The 18,445-nt window shown below is 35.8% G+C and overlaps 1 protein-coding gene and 1 long non-coding RNA gene across 2 annotated transcripts; one reads left to right on the plus strand and one right to left on the minus strand.

The window, feature by feature from the left end:
- Positions 1-473: 473 nt before the first annotated feature.
- On the minus strand, positions 474-2,026 carry LOC113106724 (uncharacterized). The gene is made up of 3 exons (XR_003292558.1): positions 1,982-2,026; positions 712-1,141; positions 474-536 (listed from the first exon to the last, which is right to left on the minus strand). It is a non-coding gene; the product is annotated as an uncharacterized LOC113106724 (long non-coding RNA).
- A 3,150-nt stretch (positions 2,027-5,176) lies between these two features.
- LOC113107131 (LIM/homeobox protein Lhx4-like) lies at positions 5,177-16,110 on the plus strand. The gene is made up of 6 exons (XM_026269396.1): positions 5,177-5,482; positions 8,703-8,874; positions 11,542-11,744; positions 14,256-14,410; positions 14,492-14,663; positions 15,580-16,110. Exons 1-6 carry the CDS (start codon positions 5,398-5,400, stop codon positions 15,966-15,968), a joined length of 1,176 nt encoding a protein of 391 aa, XP_026125181.1. The 5' UTR covers positions 5,177-5,397; the 3' UTR covers positions 15,969-16,110.
- Positions 16,111-18,445: the final 2,335 nt, after the last annotated feature.

Here is an 18,445-nt window from a genome sequence, read left to right on the forward strand (position 1 = left end):
TGTCTGTCTGGGGATTGTGTCTGTTGCTGGCCGGAGCCCATATCTCAGCAGAGTACAGGTTTCTGGTTCACACGCACACATGGTGTCTGTAATGGTGCAGAGCCGTCCTGCCAAATATAAAGAGCAAAATAACATAAAAACATAACCTAGTAGTACTATAGAGACTAACATATCAGTATAAATTAAATTAAATGTATGCATTTAGCAGACGCTTTTATCCAAAGCGACTTACAGTGGATTCAGGCTATACATTTTTACCTATCATGATAGTATATAAACTATAACTATCATGACTTTTTTTTTTTATTGCGTCACAAATTTGATTAATTCCTTAAAAGAAATCATTACTCCACATGTAATAGGATTGAATTCCTTAACCTGTCAATAAAATTACATACATTAAGAGTTTGTATCAGGTAAAATGACAAACCTGTGCTGACAATGATCTTCATGTCCTTTGTGTACACAGCATGGGTGCCATGGCCTTCAGTTAAATATAAGAATAACCCCAGGGAGGATGGCTCATAGTAAACATTCTGTAAGAAAGATGGATAGCTCTAATGTTTTTAAAACAACAAACTTGTGACACTAACAGTTGATACTGCATAGTGCTAAAACAATTTGAAGTATCTAATGAATCTGTTGACATCACTGTGAGTTTGCTGTCTGTATGCAAGTATAGCAATAGCAATGTAAGACTATTGTTCTTACATTCCACTTTTCAGGAAGATGCAGTGAATTTCTGTGAATCCTCTTCAGGCAAACCTCACAGAACACTGCAGTGGAGCTGCACTCAATGCACCTATAATCAGCATGTTCTCAGCAGACAGCACACTGGGTAGTGATCGGTGCTGTACATTCAAATGTCACCTTAAGCATCTCATCCTTGACTGCATCCCAGGCATGAAGCTCTCTCTTCTTTGCCTTACTGTATGCGCTCTCAGAACAGCTTGTGTCGCATCATCAGGTTCAGCAGGTTGAGATGTAATAGAAGGGTCTGAAGGGTGGGTCTGTTTGTAGCTGGGCTGGGGAAGACCTTGACTGAGGTAAGAAAACTTCGCAGGGCCAGCGATAGACCTCCTCACCAACTTAATTTTAACGTTCCTGAAACGTGTGCTCATCTTAAGAGCTTTTCCCATATCTGAAATCAAAATATTTGACAATTATTACATAAAGCAAAGTGCAACCCGTACCGTACTTCTTATCACAGCCTAAAAGACAGAAACACATGAGTGAAAATGGGATGCAGTCAGATGAGGGATATTTGATGCGATAGTTAGATACAGCTAGCTAGATATATAGATTGCAAGATAGATAGATAGATAGATAAATACACATCGAGCTAGATAGATTATATAAATAGATACACAGCTAGCTAGCTATATATATAAACTGCTAAAAAAAAATAAAGGGAACACTTGTGGGTTATATTGTGTTGTTAAGTATTCCCTTTATTTTTTTGAGTAGGTATATAGATAGAAAGACAGATCCAAAGCCTCCTGATATAGGATCAAATCCAGCCAAGCTTGGTTCAAACCCACAGAACTTTATTTTACACTCTAGTCAAGATCCCAAGGTTTCCAAACAGTCGTAAAATACGTCTTGTGTTTAATATTTCCCTCAAGTCAATATGGGTTACATTAGTCCAATGATCTGGCTTCAGTGAGGCGTTATCGAGCATACACAATATAAGCCGGTATGAGTGTAAAAAGTAATTTTGACAGTTTAACTAGAAACTTAATTCCCCCATTAGCTTCAGGCGTAAATACAAACTCATATTAGCAACATTAATGCTCACATAATAAAGCATGCAACGTTAACGTAACGACAGGCTAATAACGTAATATGGTCTAGCGATAACGTTTGCAGACACATCGCAATACGGTTATCTCATATCAACAATCATGACACGCAATACGAGTGTATGTATTGTTTTCCATTACAGTTTAAATGCTCATTTTTATAATTTTAATAGTCTTACCTGAAAATATTAAGCAGGAAATATCGCAACGTTCCCGCATTCGTCCAGTAGACTTCCGATTACCGGTGAGCAGGAATTCTGGGATTGGATCTGGAGTCTTCTCTTGTATATTTGTGGGTGATCAACCATTTGGATGGATGATCACGGCCTTCTGAGCCTACTAGTAGGCACAGGAGGCCCCTCCTGGCCCATTTCTATGGGCTGATAACCGCTGATAACGCCCCATTCAATCGAGTGATAACGTTCGAATCGGGTGATTACACTGGAGCCATTAAGCAAGACTGTGGACGGGGTTTAAAACTTGAGATAATCGGACTTTGATGACATCCACGTCTTATATAGCCTACATATTCCTGTAACATATAGCTGTCCATGATTTATAATTTTATACATTTTTTTTTCTTAGCCTACATCAGGCAAGCAAGATTATCAGGGATTGATATACGTACGTGCAGCTGTATAAACGAGACGATTTGATCTGTTTTAGATGTTACTTTGTGTGCCTCCAGTCTCAAGTGGAAGAATTGCCTTTCATTTAATTGGTGTTCTGAAATATGGCATTAACTGGTTTCAACAAGACTGACCAGCAGTCTGAGAGATATAAAATCAGTTAAGTGTTGTGTGTTGGATAGAATTGTTTGTAAGACGGTAGGTAGAATTAATGCATTCTGATATAATTTAATAGAATGAATTGCCATTTGAAATAACCGAACCTAATTTTTATTTAAAAAATAAAAATTACAGTAGCCTATATGCACAGTTTTGCCTTTTGCGCATCAGCCGTTTACTGTATCTTCTTGATTACAGCATTTCACAGAGCTTGAAAACCATATGTTGAAATATAAAAACGTGCTTTTGATGTAGGCTAGTTGTAAAAATGAGCATGAGAGGAGTGGGGTATAACGAAACACTCAAAAACAGACATGATACAGGTTACGTGGAAAAGCAGCCAGACTGACGATGGAGAGACTGACTGCTCCAGACTGAAGCTTGTTTTCATGAAGCGGTGACTGTCAGAGCTCGCGAGCTCACGCGCCGCATTATACTGTCCATGAAGAGAATTGGAAGTGAAGATTGAGTTCATCTCGCTTGAACTCCGCTCTCTCCGGAGGGAGAAAGCTCGAATGAAATGAGTCCTGTCAGGATCGACCAGGGCCGCGGGAAGTAATTTTGAACAGGGGGTGCTGTGAATTTTTTTATTTATTTTTTTTTGGACAAAAAACCTATGAGCCTATAGGCCCATTTAAAATACATTTAAAAAATAAATACATTGAGATTTACTACTTTTATTGTCATATACACTTCAGTGCACAGCCAGCCAGGGTCTGAAACGTACAGACTTCAGTTCTCAGATATGCGCAATGCGCTATTAATCTGAAGCAGAAGCAGAATCAGAAATAATAGTTTAATAATCGAAAGAAAACGAAATAATTACTTTCATTACAATTTCAGATAGCCTATACATACATGCAACTTATTTAGAGACAACAAATAATATTACAACAAAATATAATTAATCAAACTTCACAATAATGCTAAAACAATGCAATCGATTTGGTCAGCTGGCTTGAGTCACTGCACGTTTATGTCACATGCAACTCTATTAACTCCAAAATCTTTTTACGCAGACCACAAGGAAATAATCTCTGACTATTTAAGCAATTTGTTTATTGAACAGTTCTCCACATCCATTACGCAAAAAACACACGCACAGTATAAAGCTTTCTGTCTCCATCTCCAACCTTTTTACACAAACCACAAGGAAATAATCTCCGACTATTTAAACGTTATTTAACAGTTCTCCACAACCATTACGCAAAGAACACACGAACGAAATAATACTCTCCATCCCCACCACCTTCCAAAAATACTATAGTATACTACTTACAATTGCTTGGCTAGTCAAAGCGGATCCCACACTCGTTGCCAAAAAAATAAATGTTACAAGCGCGGCAGCACCATGCTCTTACCTGAGTTACATGCAGGCGGGGTGCCCTGGTTACAGGTGTCCAAATGTCGAGGTGCGCTGTATTAAATAAAGATGGATGTATTCTGCATGGAACGAGCGGGAAACCTCGTTACTCGGCGACCAAACCTGCCTGCCTGACGTCGACAACGTAACTTCCGAACCCGTGTTGATTAGGCCTCAAAATATGAAATTAAAATCCAAAATATACGTAATAGACTGCGTGTGTCAAAATCATTTTCTAAAATATTCATAAGGAATTTATAAATTGTGCAAAATAGTTTAATAGGCCCACATTTTTTTTATCTCCCTCTCGTCACTAGGGGGTGCTGCAGCACCCCCAGCACCCCCACTTCCCGCGGCCATGGGATCGACTGTGTCGAGACTGCTGATAAACAAAGTAAAGGTTCACTTGAGTTTTTTTTTTTTTTTTACAAACGTATTCCAGGCACTGTTGAGTGTGTTTGTCCTGCGAACTGTCCTGGTCAACAGGGCGAAATTATGAGAGCTAATTTCAGCCATTTAAAGTGTACATGTAGACTGATGAAAAGATTAGATTAAAAAGAAACCAACTACTTTTAAATAAAATGTAAACTAATGTAACTGTGCATGAATGGAATTCACTACATATTTTTAAGCAATTTTAACAGTATAAGTTATCTTACAGTGAGTAGCCTATAGCCTTCTACATATACATTTTCTCAGAATGTGGGGATAATTTATAACTGTAATTCTATAAATATAACTGTAAATGCATTCTTTTATTTTTTACAATTTCATACAGTAAAACATTTTATTATCCTACTAGTAACGTATTTTTTATTTTATTTTACAGTGTATGTTAAGTTAACTTACAAGCAATCAATTTACAGGATTTACGAATATTTTACGTATTTTTTGTTATTCATGTGTTTACAGTCTAGCTAGGCTATATCTAAACAGGCTACAGAAGCCTACATCTCAATATATAAGTATCAACTAAAGCAACGCTGAAATGAAACTAGGTGTTAAATATTCACGTAGTCCTAATATTTACGTTACTTGCTTGACTGGCCCCTGCCATGTCACACAATTGTTTAAAACACTTCAAATCCTGTGGTTTCAGTCGCGGCACCGTACTTATCCTCATCACTTCCTTATCGCTTTTTCTGCTCACCTGAGAGTGCAAGCCGAAGAAGTTCCCGCCCCTCTCGCTCCTGTCCACGCCTCCCATTGGCCCCCCGGGGATGTGACGTCAGGGCCGCCCCTGCAGTGTGAATGAATCAAGCGGTTTGTGTGACACACAGCGAAAGAACGCACGAGCTCGAACTCACGCGCGACTATTTCACGAGGATAACCACAGGCGCGAGGACTGTAAAAGGAGACTATCCGGGGAGAACAATTATTTTACGCACATCTGAGATTCTCCGACCTCCGCGAGCGGGTGCATGTGTGCGTTTTCTCGGACTGGATGAAAATGATGCAAAGTGCGGCTGTGTTGCCCGGCGAGAGCGCGGTGAAGGGTCTGCCGGACATCCTCGGAGTGCCACTGCAACGTAAGGGCTTTATCTTCTGCTTATATTGATTAGTTCATCAGAAAATCGGCAGGCCTCCTCCGGGCGTCTGCAGGCCACCACTGTTAAATAATATGTAGCTTTTAATTAAACTCCACTGGGGAATTATATGTAAACCACTATCTGGGTGGTAAAATCAATCCAGACATATTGTATATTATTATTTTAATCTAAATAGCTTTAACTATAGCATATACTTCGTTAATCGGAAATTCTGATCTAATCTCGAGTCTATCAGATTAACAAATATTATTTTGTGATGAGAACAGATGAATGTTCTTTTTGAATATGATCGTAACTGAGCTTCTGCAACAGAATTCACACAATAGCATCGTAAAAATGTGTCTGGTGTAAGTGTAGATTTATAATATCACAGTATATATATATATATATATATATATATATATATATATATATAGCCAGACTGATTTCTGATTAGTCAGACTAATTTTAGATCGCACAGCTGGCTACAACAGTTACATTGCATCTTTTTAACAAGTTTGGTTGGTTGGGGAACAACAGTCTAGGTGCTAGAAATTAAACAAATATATATCCTTAAACAAAAACAATTAATCCGAGTTTCTATAATGCTGTGGTTAAATGTGGCAGAGTGTATCCCATGTTATTTGTCACAATGAAGAAGAGATTATAAGACCATTTAGATACAGTAGGCCCACACGAACATTTAATTTTTTAAAAAGGCATTGCCTATTATCTTCGCATCTGGTCTTTATCAGTCGCAAATTAATCTGCGTTAGGCCTATATAATCTGATCTCACCATCAAGATGGAGTTTGAATTTGATAAATTCCTGACCTAATTATTCACAGTCTTGCTTCAGAAATGTACAGATGGACCTCGTCTTGTTTGAACCAGACTTGGTTTCTACCTCTTTCAAAAAAGAGAAAACATAATTTTAGTCACTAGATCCGTTCGTAATAAAATATCAAACTGTATTTCACTGAACACTGATAAAAATGCTGGAAAATAATTAGAAAGAAAACGAACCATTTATTTATTTATTAATTTGTTAAAGAATGGTCAAAAGGTTAAGTAGGCAATATAGATCTGTCAGTGGCGAATGCTTAATTTCATTAAATAATAGCAGATTAAAAGATATTGCTACTCAGCCCCCCTTGTCGTGTAAATGATGGATTAAGTGAGGATTATTTTAAGAATAATCTGTTCTTGCGGTATGGATCTAAATATTATTATTCAAATGAATAAGGTGCTTTAAAACCAACATATGTTTTAAAAAAAGAAAACATTCGAAAATAGAAGCACGACAACCAGATTTAAATGAGAAAGCGTTGAATGATAAAACAAAGATTTAAAACCAGTATCAAACAAACCAAAAGTGAATTGGTATATTTCAGATGCATACTTTGAAGTGAAAGGAAGGCACGTTGTGGTAGCCATCTTTTAACTGACTGGCTAAGCAAATAGATTCCTCAGACTAAATGAGCGTTAAAAGCTGAAGACGGTTGAATGAGTGAAGCTGCGCTGGGCGCTGTTCTTTCAGCACCACACACACAGCACTATCAGCAGTCATTTCAGCGGAACAAGAATGGAAAATGCTACTGTAAAAATAGTTAATTACCTGTAAATTAAATCAACATAACATTATTTTATATTTTAAAATACTATAGGATATACTGAGGCAAGATATATTTAACATATTTAACTCGCACAATTTTACGGTAAAATATTGTGTTAAGTAAAATTGTAAAAACCAACCAAACAAAAATGCTAGTTATTTTATTAGTAAACGTCATTCACAGAATCACATTTGTTTGCATTACGTTGAAAATGTGTGTGTGTGTGTTTGATGTTATGTTCATTTATTTGATGTATGTCTGTATTTTATGTTACAGTGTTTTCTAGCATTGTTTTAGTGTTGATGGTGTTTGTGGATAACACTGTTCTCTGTCATTGTGATATTATTAGCTATATGGTTGCTGTAGAGGCCAGTTTTGATGAACTTTAAGACATTTGCCGCACGTTTACACTACGCATAAAACGCTATTCAGGTGATTACGGATTTTAGCACCTGCTGGTATTAAAATTATTTATTTGAAAAAAAAAAAAATACTATCCTCTTGCGTCATATTAGAATCCTGGCTTTTGTTGAATCCATTGAAACAGCACGTTTGAGAACTTGTCGACAGAAAGTATACAGGATCAGAGGTCAAATATCGATATTAGATGTCATGATATTGTGATTTGAAGAAATTATACAGAGTATTTCTCTCGTTCTCTGAACGCTTAAACTGATTTCCTCTATTTTAAGGAATAATATCAATTGCATTTTATTTCTGTTTGGTTTAAGATTTCTGATTTGTGTGTTTGTTTTGTTCGTGCACATGTTCTTGAGCAACAGTAATTGAAGTGACAGACTGTCTCTGTTAAAGGATCGATGGACCAGTTATATGATTTTATCCTCAATGTCCTCTTGTCCTCGCCTGTTTTCTTCTGGGATATTGATTATTTACCATGAAATGGACACCTTTCCTCACCTGTCCAGCCTTTACCGGTCCCATAGGTTGTCTTGCGGAAAGTCCTCAAATTACTTTCACAATAATCTCTGAAGTCCGTTAATTACTTATTAAGCACTAATAATTATCATTTATATATTTTAATATTAAATACTCTTTGTTTAACTTGTTTTATACAAGTCTTATTTATTATAACAATTCCATGCGCATGATATTATTATAGGCTATACATTTATTTGTTTTTATTCTTGTCTTTTTCAATGCTGTTCTTCGTCAGTTTTTTTGTGTGATGTCGTTTACTTTTTACAAATATTAAATGCTAATGACATGTTTAAAAAGTAAATGTATCCCCAGTATGTTCTTCCATCTCAACAGAAGGTTATACGTACGTATTTGAGATCTTTAAATATGATCGTTGCTGCTTCTATAGGCCTACCCAAGATTACTACAGATCAATAGCTTTTTCAATTAAAGGAATATATATAAAGTATGAAACGTAATGTCAGGACATTTCTGTATATTTGAATGTGTAATACCTAAAGGACTGTCAGCATTATATAATGCAACCATATTTGTTATTGACTTAAAATTATTAAACCTATTGAAATTTCATAAAGTGTTACTTTATCTAAATATTGTTTAAACCAAGTTACGCATTTCATTAAGCACATTTGACCTAAATCGCTTTCTGTGCATGTGTTTCTCCAGAGATCCCTCAGTGCGCAGGCTGCAGTCAACACATCCTGGATAAGTTTATTTTGAAGGTGTTGGATCGACACTGGCACTCAAAATGTCTCAAGTGTGCCGACTGTCACGCGCTCCTAGCAGACAAGTGTTTCTCTCGCGCGGGGAATGTCTACTGCAAAGAGGATTTCTTCAAGTGAGTCCATGTTCTCTTGCACTGTTAGCATTTACCTTTCCCCACCATCAGTATCTATCTTATATCAATGTTTTATGCCCATATCTATCTATCTATCTATCTATCTATCTATCTATCTATCTATCTATCTATCTATCTATCTATCTATCTATCTATCTATCTATCTATCTATCTATCTATCTATCTATCTATCTATCTATCTATCTATCTATCTATCTATCTATCTATCCAGTTCCCTTTTTTATTGTTGTTTAATACATTTTATGAAGCTAAACAATAAAATCATAAATACCTTAAGCACATTTAAGCTTGTTGATGTATGCAAAGCAAAATGTGACGCGATTATGAATATTAATTCTTTTTAGAATATGACAAATAGAGATCACATAGCTAAACAAATAGAAGACATTCAACCTTTACTTATCCAATTAAATAAATGTGTATTTTAAGTCATTAATGGAGCAAAATCTTATGTAGTCCAGTACATCATTGGACATAATATGATGAGATGTTATTTAATTTCGATTCTATGTTGGACATTGTTTCGGTCACTATATTGGCTGCATGAATTATCAAGGACTGGAGAGCATGACATAAAACATTCAGACAAAAGCTTTGTCAAATTTCTTCACACAGAGGCATTTCACATGTGATTCCTTGTGCTTTTTAGTGCTGTTTGGCACTAGCCTGTGTCTCTGTGTCTCTCTCTCTCTGTGTGTGTGTGTGTGTGTGTGGGAGTATGTTCGAGGAAAGGCTGGCACATAGATTCTCTGTCATGGTTAATAAAGTGCAGTGTTTCATTTTTCTTGTGTCAGGTTAGGAAGCACAGTGTGCTGGAACTCAGCCGCAAAGACCGCATGTTCCCAAATTCAATTCCCAGTGCTTTAGAAGAACACAAGAAAGCAACTTAGCATTTTTTTTACTCATCTTTCCTGTGTCTTCCCTTCCTTTCTTTCTTCTTTTCTTCTTTTTTTTAGCGATTGGATTTTCCTCTTGGCTTTAAGGAAGGAAATTAAGTTTGACTTTTATCCAAAACAGGATCAGTAGTGGCTTTTACCAAATCATGTTTGAGAGGTTTTAATGTCACAGGCTTCAATGAGACCTAAAACGCTATAGCAAGACTCAGAGTGGAGGCTAACTTTATTAGCAAGCCCGTGGGGACAAAAGAAGGGATTTTAATGTTAAGACCGTGGTGGTGCTGCTGAGGAAGATGGAGAGGGGGATGGAGGAGCAAATGCTGGTGGTTCACAGGCGAGGGGGCGGGGGCTGGCCTTCCAGTTCATGTTGCAAAAACTTCACCTTGGTTAAGTTAAAGGAGGGTTTATTTAGGAGTATTCACACTGTGATTTACAGCATATTCTGACTCAGTGCTTTATGGGGCATTCTGTATGTGGATTCAGTGGCCTCTCTCTCTCTCTCTCCTGTGAATCCTTTTGCCTCTGCTACATTGATCAAGACCATTTGTCAACTCCAGGGACATGACAAGCACAAAGAAAAATGCCTGCTATAGTATTCTGAGCTTTTGTTAACTTATCACAGCCTTTGCATTTATAAAACGATTGCTTATGAAAATAGCCACAGGAAAATTCAAGATGTAATGATGCTTAATCCCTAAAACAAGTTTGGGTAACACTTTACAATAAGGTTTTAATTGTTAAAATTGGTTAAAAACATAAGTTAACATGAACTAAGAATGAATAATACTTTTACATCATTACATAATCTTAACTAATGTTCATTTTAACATTTAATAATACAGAAAAAAGAGCTTTCTAAAAAAAAAATTTTTATATTACATAACTTTGTGAGTAAAAAAATGTCAATAAAAACGTTATTTTAACATAATTAAAAAAATATATGATTTATTATACATGATTAGTTATATTCCACCATCTGTAGATTTGTTCACAAAGAAAATGTTTTCAAATTATATGTATCAGCTTTAACACACTTATCAAAATAGGTAGCATTAAAACATGATACTTATATATATATATATATATATATATATATATATATATATATATATATTTGATATTTGTATATATTAATACTTATGTTTTGAACTAATTATATCATTTGAATATTTAAATGTATAGGTATATGTACAAATTAACATATTTATATACATGCATATATACTCTATACATGATTATAAAAAAATTTTTCACAAAATAAAATGTTTCATATTACATATGTATATATCGGCTTTAATGCACTTATCTAAATAACAAAACCAGGCAAATGTCAACATTTTTATATTTAATGGCAAAAAGAAGTATTCAAAATGTATCACACTCTTAGAAGAAAAAGAAAAATACTCAATTTAATGTCAATGAACATAAACACAAGTTTGTAAATAAGCATTTGTTCACAAAATCTGTAATATTCTGTCACTGTTTGGATGTAGCAAAACACCCATAGATATAGAAAACTTCTGCGTCATGTTTGCTTTTGCTTCTGTTATTGGCCATAATTGTAACCTTGGAATATGGATTAGACATAAAATAATGTATTAATTATGTGAAAATCATTGAACAAATGGTTATAAACCGGCTCAACGGAAAATAGGAATCATGTCTTTGTGGCTGCTATTGCTGGTAATTAAGGCTTAATACCTGAATCTGAATCTGTATCAAACTGAAGTGTCTATATTTGTACTTGCAGGCGTTTTGGGACAAAATGTGCATCGTGCCAGCAGGGGATTCCCCCGACGCAGGTGGTCCGGAAAGCTCAGGACTTTGTGTACCACCTTCACTGCTTCGCTTGTGTAATGTGCAGCAGGCAGCTGGCCACCGGTGATGAGTTCTACCTCATGGAGGACGGGAGGCTCGTGTGCAAAGAGGACTACGAAACAGCCAAACAAAATGGTGAGCTGTCATCTTCAGATCAGTGTAAATAATTACCTTCTGGAACCAACAATTGGACCGCTCATCTTATGCAATATATATTGAGTTTTGTTACACATCTGTGTTTTAATTTGAGGAAGTATTTCTTTAAAAGCAGTCGGAAATCTATATCAGAATTCCAGAAATATACAGCAGTTATTCTTGATTGTTTTTAAACAATGGCAAGTTAGGGAAAGAAGTAAAAACCATTGCTCAGTAAGTGACTGAGAGTTTACCTACATTAGGATTTCGACCCTCAATAAGTAATTTAAATATATATTTTTAATCGTCCGTTGAATATTTTTTATGTTATTTTTCAAATCATATCAAGTTCTGTAATTTTATTACATATGATGGAATGTTTTAAAGAACAAAACATGGCAAAAACAGTGAAATGATGTTCCTAGAGAACGATGTAATTAAGAATTCACTTTTTATTAGTTAGATAATAGATACACATATAGATACACATATAGATAGATAGATAGATAGATAGATGACATTTTAATAAAAATATATTAATATTTATATAGATGAGTTATGCCAGTTGCTACTGACCCATTGAGAATAGTGGCTGTTTGCTGAACTGGCATTTAAAATGTTTTTAGACAGTGGCTGTGGTATATAGAAGCACTGTCCCAGACTTTGCCCACGTTGCTGGATTTTCTGTCACAATTGGAAATCATTCTGACAGCAAAGTTCAGGAGTGGAGATGGTGTAATTAACTTCTCCTTTTAAAATTATAAAGAGACACTGAGAGATCAGAGGAGGCAACAGGATGGTAGTAAGGAGACAAAATCATCATTAACTACAGTCTTGTGGGGTCTCAGAGTCTGGCATATTAAGCCCCTCGGTGATCTGACCTCTCATGGATCTGCCTCTGAAAGCCCCTCACGCTGTATTTATGGAGATTTCTGTGAGCTGTTGATTGATTATATTAAGTGATGCAATGCACTTTTACGGTAGGGCCCCAATAACTCGCACTGGCATGCCATTCTCAGAAGAGATTTATTCCCTCTTCCGCCACAGTGTGACAGTTTCAGGAGAGTATCGACTGGCCATGTGTGAGCACTTTCACTCAAAGCATCCCACAAACTCGTACTTACTCATACCTCAAAATAGATGAGCTCCTGACATTTTGCCTAATGTTTGAGAAATTTGCTTCACTTTCTTCAACAGCGAATCAGTTTAGTTGAATTTAAGTGTTTTTATTCACTTTTTTGAGTTCGGTTTAGTCCTGCTACTACTACCTTTCACCTTTATGCTTGTGTTTTTCATTATGAAAGTTATTTCAGAAGTTGGTTATTTAAAATATTATGAACTCCTTAGAAAACAATTGACTGTTTTATTGCTTAATGGATCAGTATTTTATGTTATAAAAGATTTTATATATTGAAATAGATTTTTTTCTTTTATTTTTTAGTTTCTATTCATCAAAGAATCCTGAAAAACTAAACTTATCATGGTTTCCACAAAAATTTGTACACAACACAACTATTTTGAAATGTATTCAAATAGAAAACAGTTATTTTAAATTGTAATAATATTAGTGCTGGGCAACGCATCCAAAATAAAAGTTTTTGTGTACATAATATATGTGTGTGTACTGTTTATATTGATTATTTATATATAAATACACACACATGTATGAATATATTTAAGATAAATACGTTTTGTTTATATTTTAAATCTATTTATATATTATTTAAATTATATAAATATAAATATGTGCATGCAAATACATGTAAATATTTTCTAAATATATACCAAATGTGTGTGTCTTTATATAAAGTATAAATAATAAATATACACAGTACACACACATATATAATGTACATAAACTTTTATTTTGGATGCAAATAATCACAATTAATTGTTGCCGGCACTAAATACTATTTAAAATTATTAAATTTATACTGTGTTTTGCTCAAAAAATCTAGCCTTGGTGAGAATAATAAACAGTACAGTAAAAATATTTAGTTCTCCATATTAATATGCAAATAAATCTATAAATGTGAATCTGGACCACAAAAGGGTAAAAAAGAAAAAAAAAGAAAATGTAATCTATAAATAAGCTTTCCATTGATGTATGGTTTGTTAGGACAGGACAATATTTGTCCGAGATACAGCTATTTGAAAAACTGGAATCTGAGGGTGCAAAAAATCGAAATATTGAGAAAATTGCCTTTAAAGTGAAAGTCTTTAGAAATGCATAATATCAATAAAAAATGTAGTTTTGATATATTTAAGGTAGGAAATTTACAAAATATATTCATGGAACAATTTTTACTTAATATTCTCATCATTTTGGGCATAAAAGAAAACTCTATCATTTTGACCCAGACAATGTATTTTTGGCTATTGCTACAAATATACCCATACTACTTATGACTGCTCTTGTGCTGCAGGGTCACAAATAAGTGGCGCGGTTTGACCAACCAATGACAGCACAGTAATGAAAATTTTAAAGTTCTTCAAATTTGACTGTTACAGATGATTCAGAGACAGGAGCAAAACGTCCACGAACCACCATCACAGCCAAACAGCTGGAGACGCTCAAAAGCGCCTACAAGAACTCGCCTAAGCCTGCACGACATGTGCGCGAGCAGCTCTCCTCAGAGACGGGGCTGGACATGAGAGTAGTGCAGGTCAGACTATAAGTCAGACTTCAAGCTTAAGTGTTTTATATGATTCAATGGGTGTCTTTACTCAGGCTTGTCTGTCCACAGGTGTGGTTTCAAAACAGGCGAGCAAAAGAGAAACGGCTGAAGAAGGACGCTGGTCGGCACCGCTGGGGTCAGTTCTACAAAAGCGTCAAACGCAATCGAGGGTCCAGTAAGACAGAGAAGGAGAGCTCAGCCGATGATGCAGGACTCAGCGATAGCGAACTTAGTTTCAGAGGTGAGTCTGTTTACATCTCCCATGATGCCTTGCGTTGTTTTTCTCTCTCTTCTTTTATTTCCCTTAAATCATTCATTTCCTTCCTTTTGAAAATATGCCACTTGGTGGATTGTTTGGAATATTCAAATGAGGTTTTTGGTTCTGCTGTTTTTTTATGATTATTTCATTTTTGTCAACCCGTTTTGAGAATTCATAAAAGTCTAGAGCCATGTTTATGCAAAATGAAAGCAGCGATGCACAAACGCTATAAAATTTGTGAAGCTTTTAGTTGATTAGAGAGAAAGCACACAGGGCCTTTGTTGTGTGGTTGAAAGAACAGAGACTGGTTGTGCTCCTGTGTGTACGGAGTAAATCACAAATGCTCAGATATTTCCAGAAGCATGTAACCCCCGTGTTAATGAGGTCTTTGTCATAACTACAATTCTTCTTCTATGTGTAAAAACATCTATACACCACCATTCAAAAGCTTGGTGTCAGTAAGTTTTTTTAATATAATTTATTCCTGTGATGGCAAAGATATATTTTCTACAGCAATTACTCAAGTATTCAGTGTCACATGATCCTTCAGAAATCATTCTAATATGCTGATTCGATGCTCAAAAAAAAAAATGTATTTTTATTATTATTATCAATATTGAAAACAGTCGTGCTGCTTAATATTTTTGTTAAAAATATTTTCAGGATTGTTTGAAGAATAGAAAGTTTTATAAGATTAAATTTTTTTTTTTTTTTTTACAAAAAAATACTACTCATTCTCTCAACCTCAAAATTTCACATTTAATCCAATGTTACTTGCCAATTATTTCTAAATAATTGTGATATTTACTATCAACTTCTGAGTGAAAATGTATTTTCAGTGTAGCTGTATTTTTTTGGAAACGATCTTGAAACCGATTTTGTCTGCTCTTTCCAACAGAAGACCAAATCCTGTCAGACCTTGGTCATGCTAACGGCTTGTATGGAAGCGTCGGAGATGTCACGAACGGCAACATGCTTAACGGGAGCTTCTCCCTGGAGGGGGGTGGGCAGCCATACCATGACCTGCGGGCAGGAAGTCCCTACGGCCTGCCACAGTCCCCCTCATCCATCACTTCCCTCCCAGGCCACACCCCGCTGCTCAACAACTTAGGCTTCAACATAGACGGCATCATGGGTCAGGGCGGTCAGCCTAATGTAGGTCAAGCTCTGAGAGCAATGGCCGGCGGACCCACCTCTGACCTGTCGACAGGAAGCAGCACGGGCTACCCAGACTTCCCCACCAGCCCTGCCTCGTGGCTTGATGAAATGGACCACTCCCAGTTCTGAGGTCAAAGGTCATAATGGAAAGTGCGGTACTATGGACAAGAAATCTGAAGATTTTATAGACGTCTTTCCAAGAACTGGTGACGTTTGTGCAGTGAGGCCCAAAACAGCACCTACTTTATCACGGTGGCTTGACTTTGCTGAATGGCGCACTGATACGAGTAACCCACCGTGGAATGTCTGCTCTGTATCATAATTTTATAACTCGTGTTTTTTCATTGTTCTCAAAACTGGATTGGACGATTTCCAGCATGAAATGGTGTGCAGCTGCGAATGGCGTTCAAACCCCAGACCACCCTGGAAAAACAATCACGATCCACCACGTTTTTGAGAACAAGAGGGTCCATGCATGCTTCCGAATGAGGAAGAGAACTGTCCACATTCAAAATGGCGACGCACTTTACTGTATATTCCTCCTCGACTGCACACGGCAGGCTGAATACAGGAAAAAGAGGAGCGCACCGAACAAGGGGAGATATTTAAACAAGTGGCACAAGTGTATCTTTCCTACTTACAAGGGTTTGGGATTTTGATGGTTGAAACTTTCTAAACGACTCTACTAGAGATGGCCCTTCACATTAGGTCTGAAGAATAGATCAAAATTATTTTTAATAAGGATGAATCCGCATGCACTGCTCTGAGTTGTCAATGGTCCCTGTCCGTTCAGTGTTTTTTTTCCACATATTTTGGGGCAAAATGAAACAAAATAAATAGTTTAAAAGATTAAAATTAAAGTTAATATTTATTTCCGTTACAGTTCAGTTTATTTGTTATTGATAAGGTTTTTTTAACCATCAAAATACCTTTGTTTACAATTGCCATTTTTGTTTCGTACTCATTGCTTCATGAGCAAAAATGGATATCAGAACAGATGACAAGTTCTATTACACAGACACAAGTACCTTAATGGCCTCATCAATTATTATCAAGCAAAACATGTGAAAGGGAAATTTACACTGTAGTTTTTTTTCTTATTTGACACATTTAAGCAACAACTATGAGGATTTAGTGTTATTTATTCCTGTTATGGGTACATATGTCAGTGTTATGAAGAGGTTGATCATGGGAGAGTGCAGTGAGTTGATGTAAAACTACAAAACTGGGGATACAATTGTAAACGTGAGGAAAATTAGTTGTGGCAGAATTTTGACCCACATAATGGAAAATTGAGTTAAGATGAAGCTATGCTGAAAGAGTGAACATATAAGCTAACAAAGAGCAACATGGAAAAAAGAAAAATAACCACTCAGAAATATGTTTTGTTGAATCTATGTTGAGTCTTAATGGCTGTAAATTTTGTAAAGTCTCAAACAGTGTCGACAGTCTTGTTTCATGAGCACTATTTATTGCTATGGATCTTTGAAAAAAAAAAGAAAAAAGAAAAAAAGAGCACTGAATTTAGTCCTATATGCCTTCTGTCCAATGGTATGAATTGTGTACAGTCAAATCTATATGGAGAAATAAAGCCGAATTGTCTTTGGGTTACTGCAATGTTCTTTTTTATTTACTTTACATGCTTTTATTGATCTTGAATGTAAAGATAAACAGCTTAGTATAACACAGAATATATATATACATATATATATATAAGAAATGTATAATATCACAGCAGTGGTTTAAAGTCGTTAAACTCAACTACTGACGTCACCATGTTTAATGATGTCATCTCAATTAAAATTGGAAATTGGTTGCAAAAGGAATTGACCAAGCAAGGTTTTTAAGTGTTTATGAGGGGCTCTAACTGAATTACCCAATTGTAATATGCACTTTGCATATTCCAAGCAATACCATTTTTGTTGTTGTTTGTTTTGTAAATTGGCGGTAGCCTATTGTGCACGTGAACAAACCAATTCGCGGTTATTAACTACAAAAAAATATCTATGTGTATAATACATTTTGGTTGCACGGGAACAAAGGAATAACATTTCTGCAAAGCCCGCCACACACACAAACATGTGGAACTTTGATCAGACGCACATCTGTTCGCCGTTTCCACGCGCTCATCCTTCTGCTTCCATAGACTGGAGCAGATTGCTGTTTGGTCAAACCTTCCCTAATCCTCTAAATGTTACCTAATTGTAAACTGCTCTGTGAAATGAGGACAAACAGGCTGCTTGACGTTCTCAACGGCCAGAAAACACAACTGTGAGTAAAACACAACAGACAAAAGATGCAGCAGGCTACAATTAGGACACGTGCATTTTAATATGTGTATTCCACTTGAATGGGAATGCGCATTCCATTTACCAAAAAAAAAAAAAGCGAAGGCCTATTTATTTACGGATATATATCATGCATAGACACTACTATAGGTGCTATTAACCGTTTGGTGTTTTGTATCGACAAATCCATTGCCTGAAATATCCCATTGCATAAAAGAGGCAAAATGTGTTATCTAAAACAACACATTTAATATGTATTAGTAAGGTTAGGTTATATGTTAGGCTGTGCTTAAGTGGAAAACATGGGAGACGTATCGA

Source organism: Carassius auratus, chromosome 8 (assembly GCF_003368295.1).
Source record: "Carassius auratus strain Wakin chromosome 8, ASM336829v1, whole genome shotgun sequence".
Lineage (NCBI taxonomy): Eukaryota > Metazoa > Chordata > Actinopteri > Cypriniformes > Cyprinidae > Carassius > Carassius auratus.

Bases quoted from the DNA above. Each gene is read 5' to 3' on its own strand.
- LOC113107131 (XM_026269396.1), top strand. From the start codon at position 5,398: ATGAAAATGATGCAAAGTGCGGCTGTGTTGCCCGGCGAGAGCGCGGTG. The intron at 5,483-8,702 runs GTAAGGGCTTTA...GTGTTTCTCCAG, and splicing joins CCTCGGAGTGCCACTGCAAC to AGATCCCTCAGTGCGCAGGC. The intron at 14,664-15,579 runs GTGAGTCTGTTT...TCTTTCCAACAG, and splicing joins TAGCGAACTTAGTTTCAGAG to AAGACCAAATCCTGTCAGAC.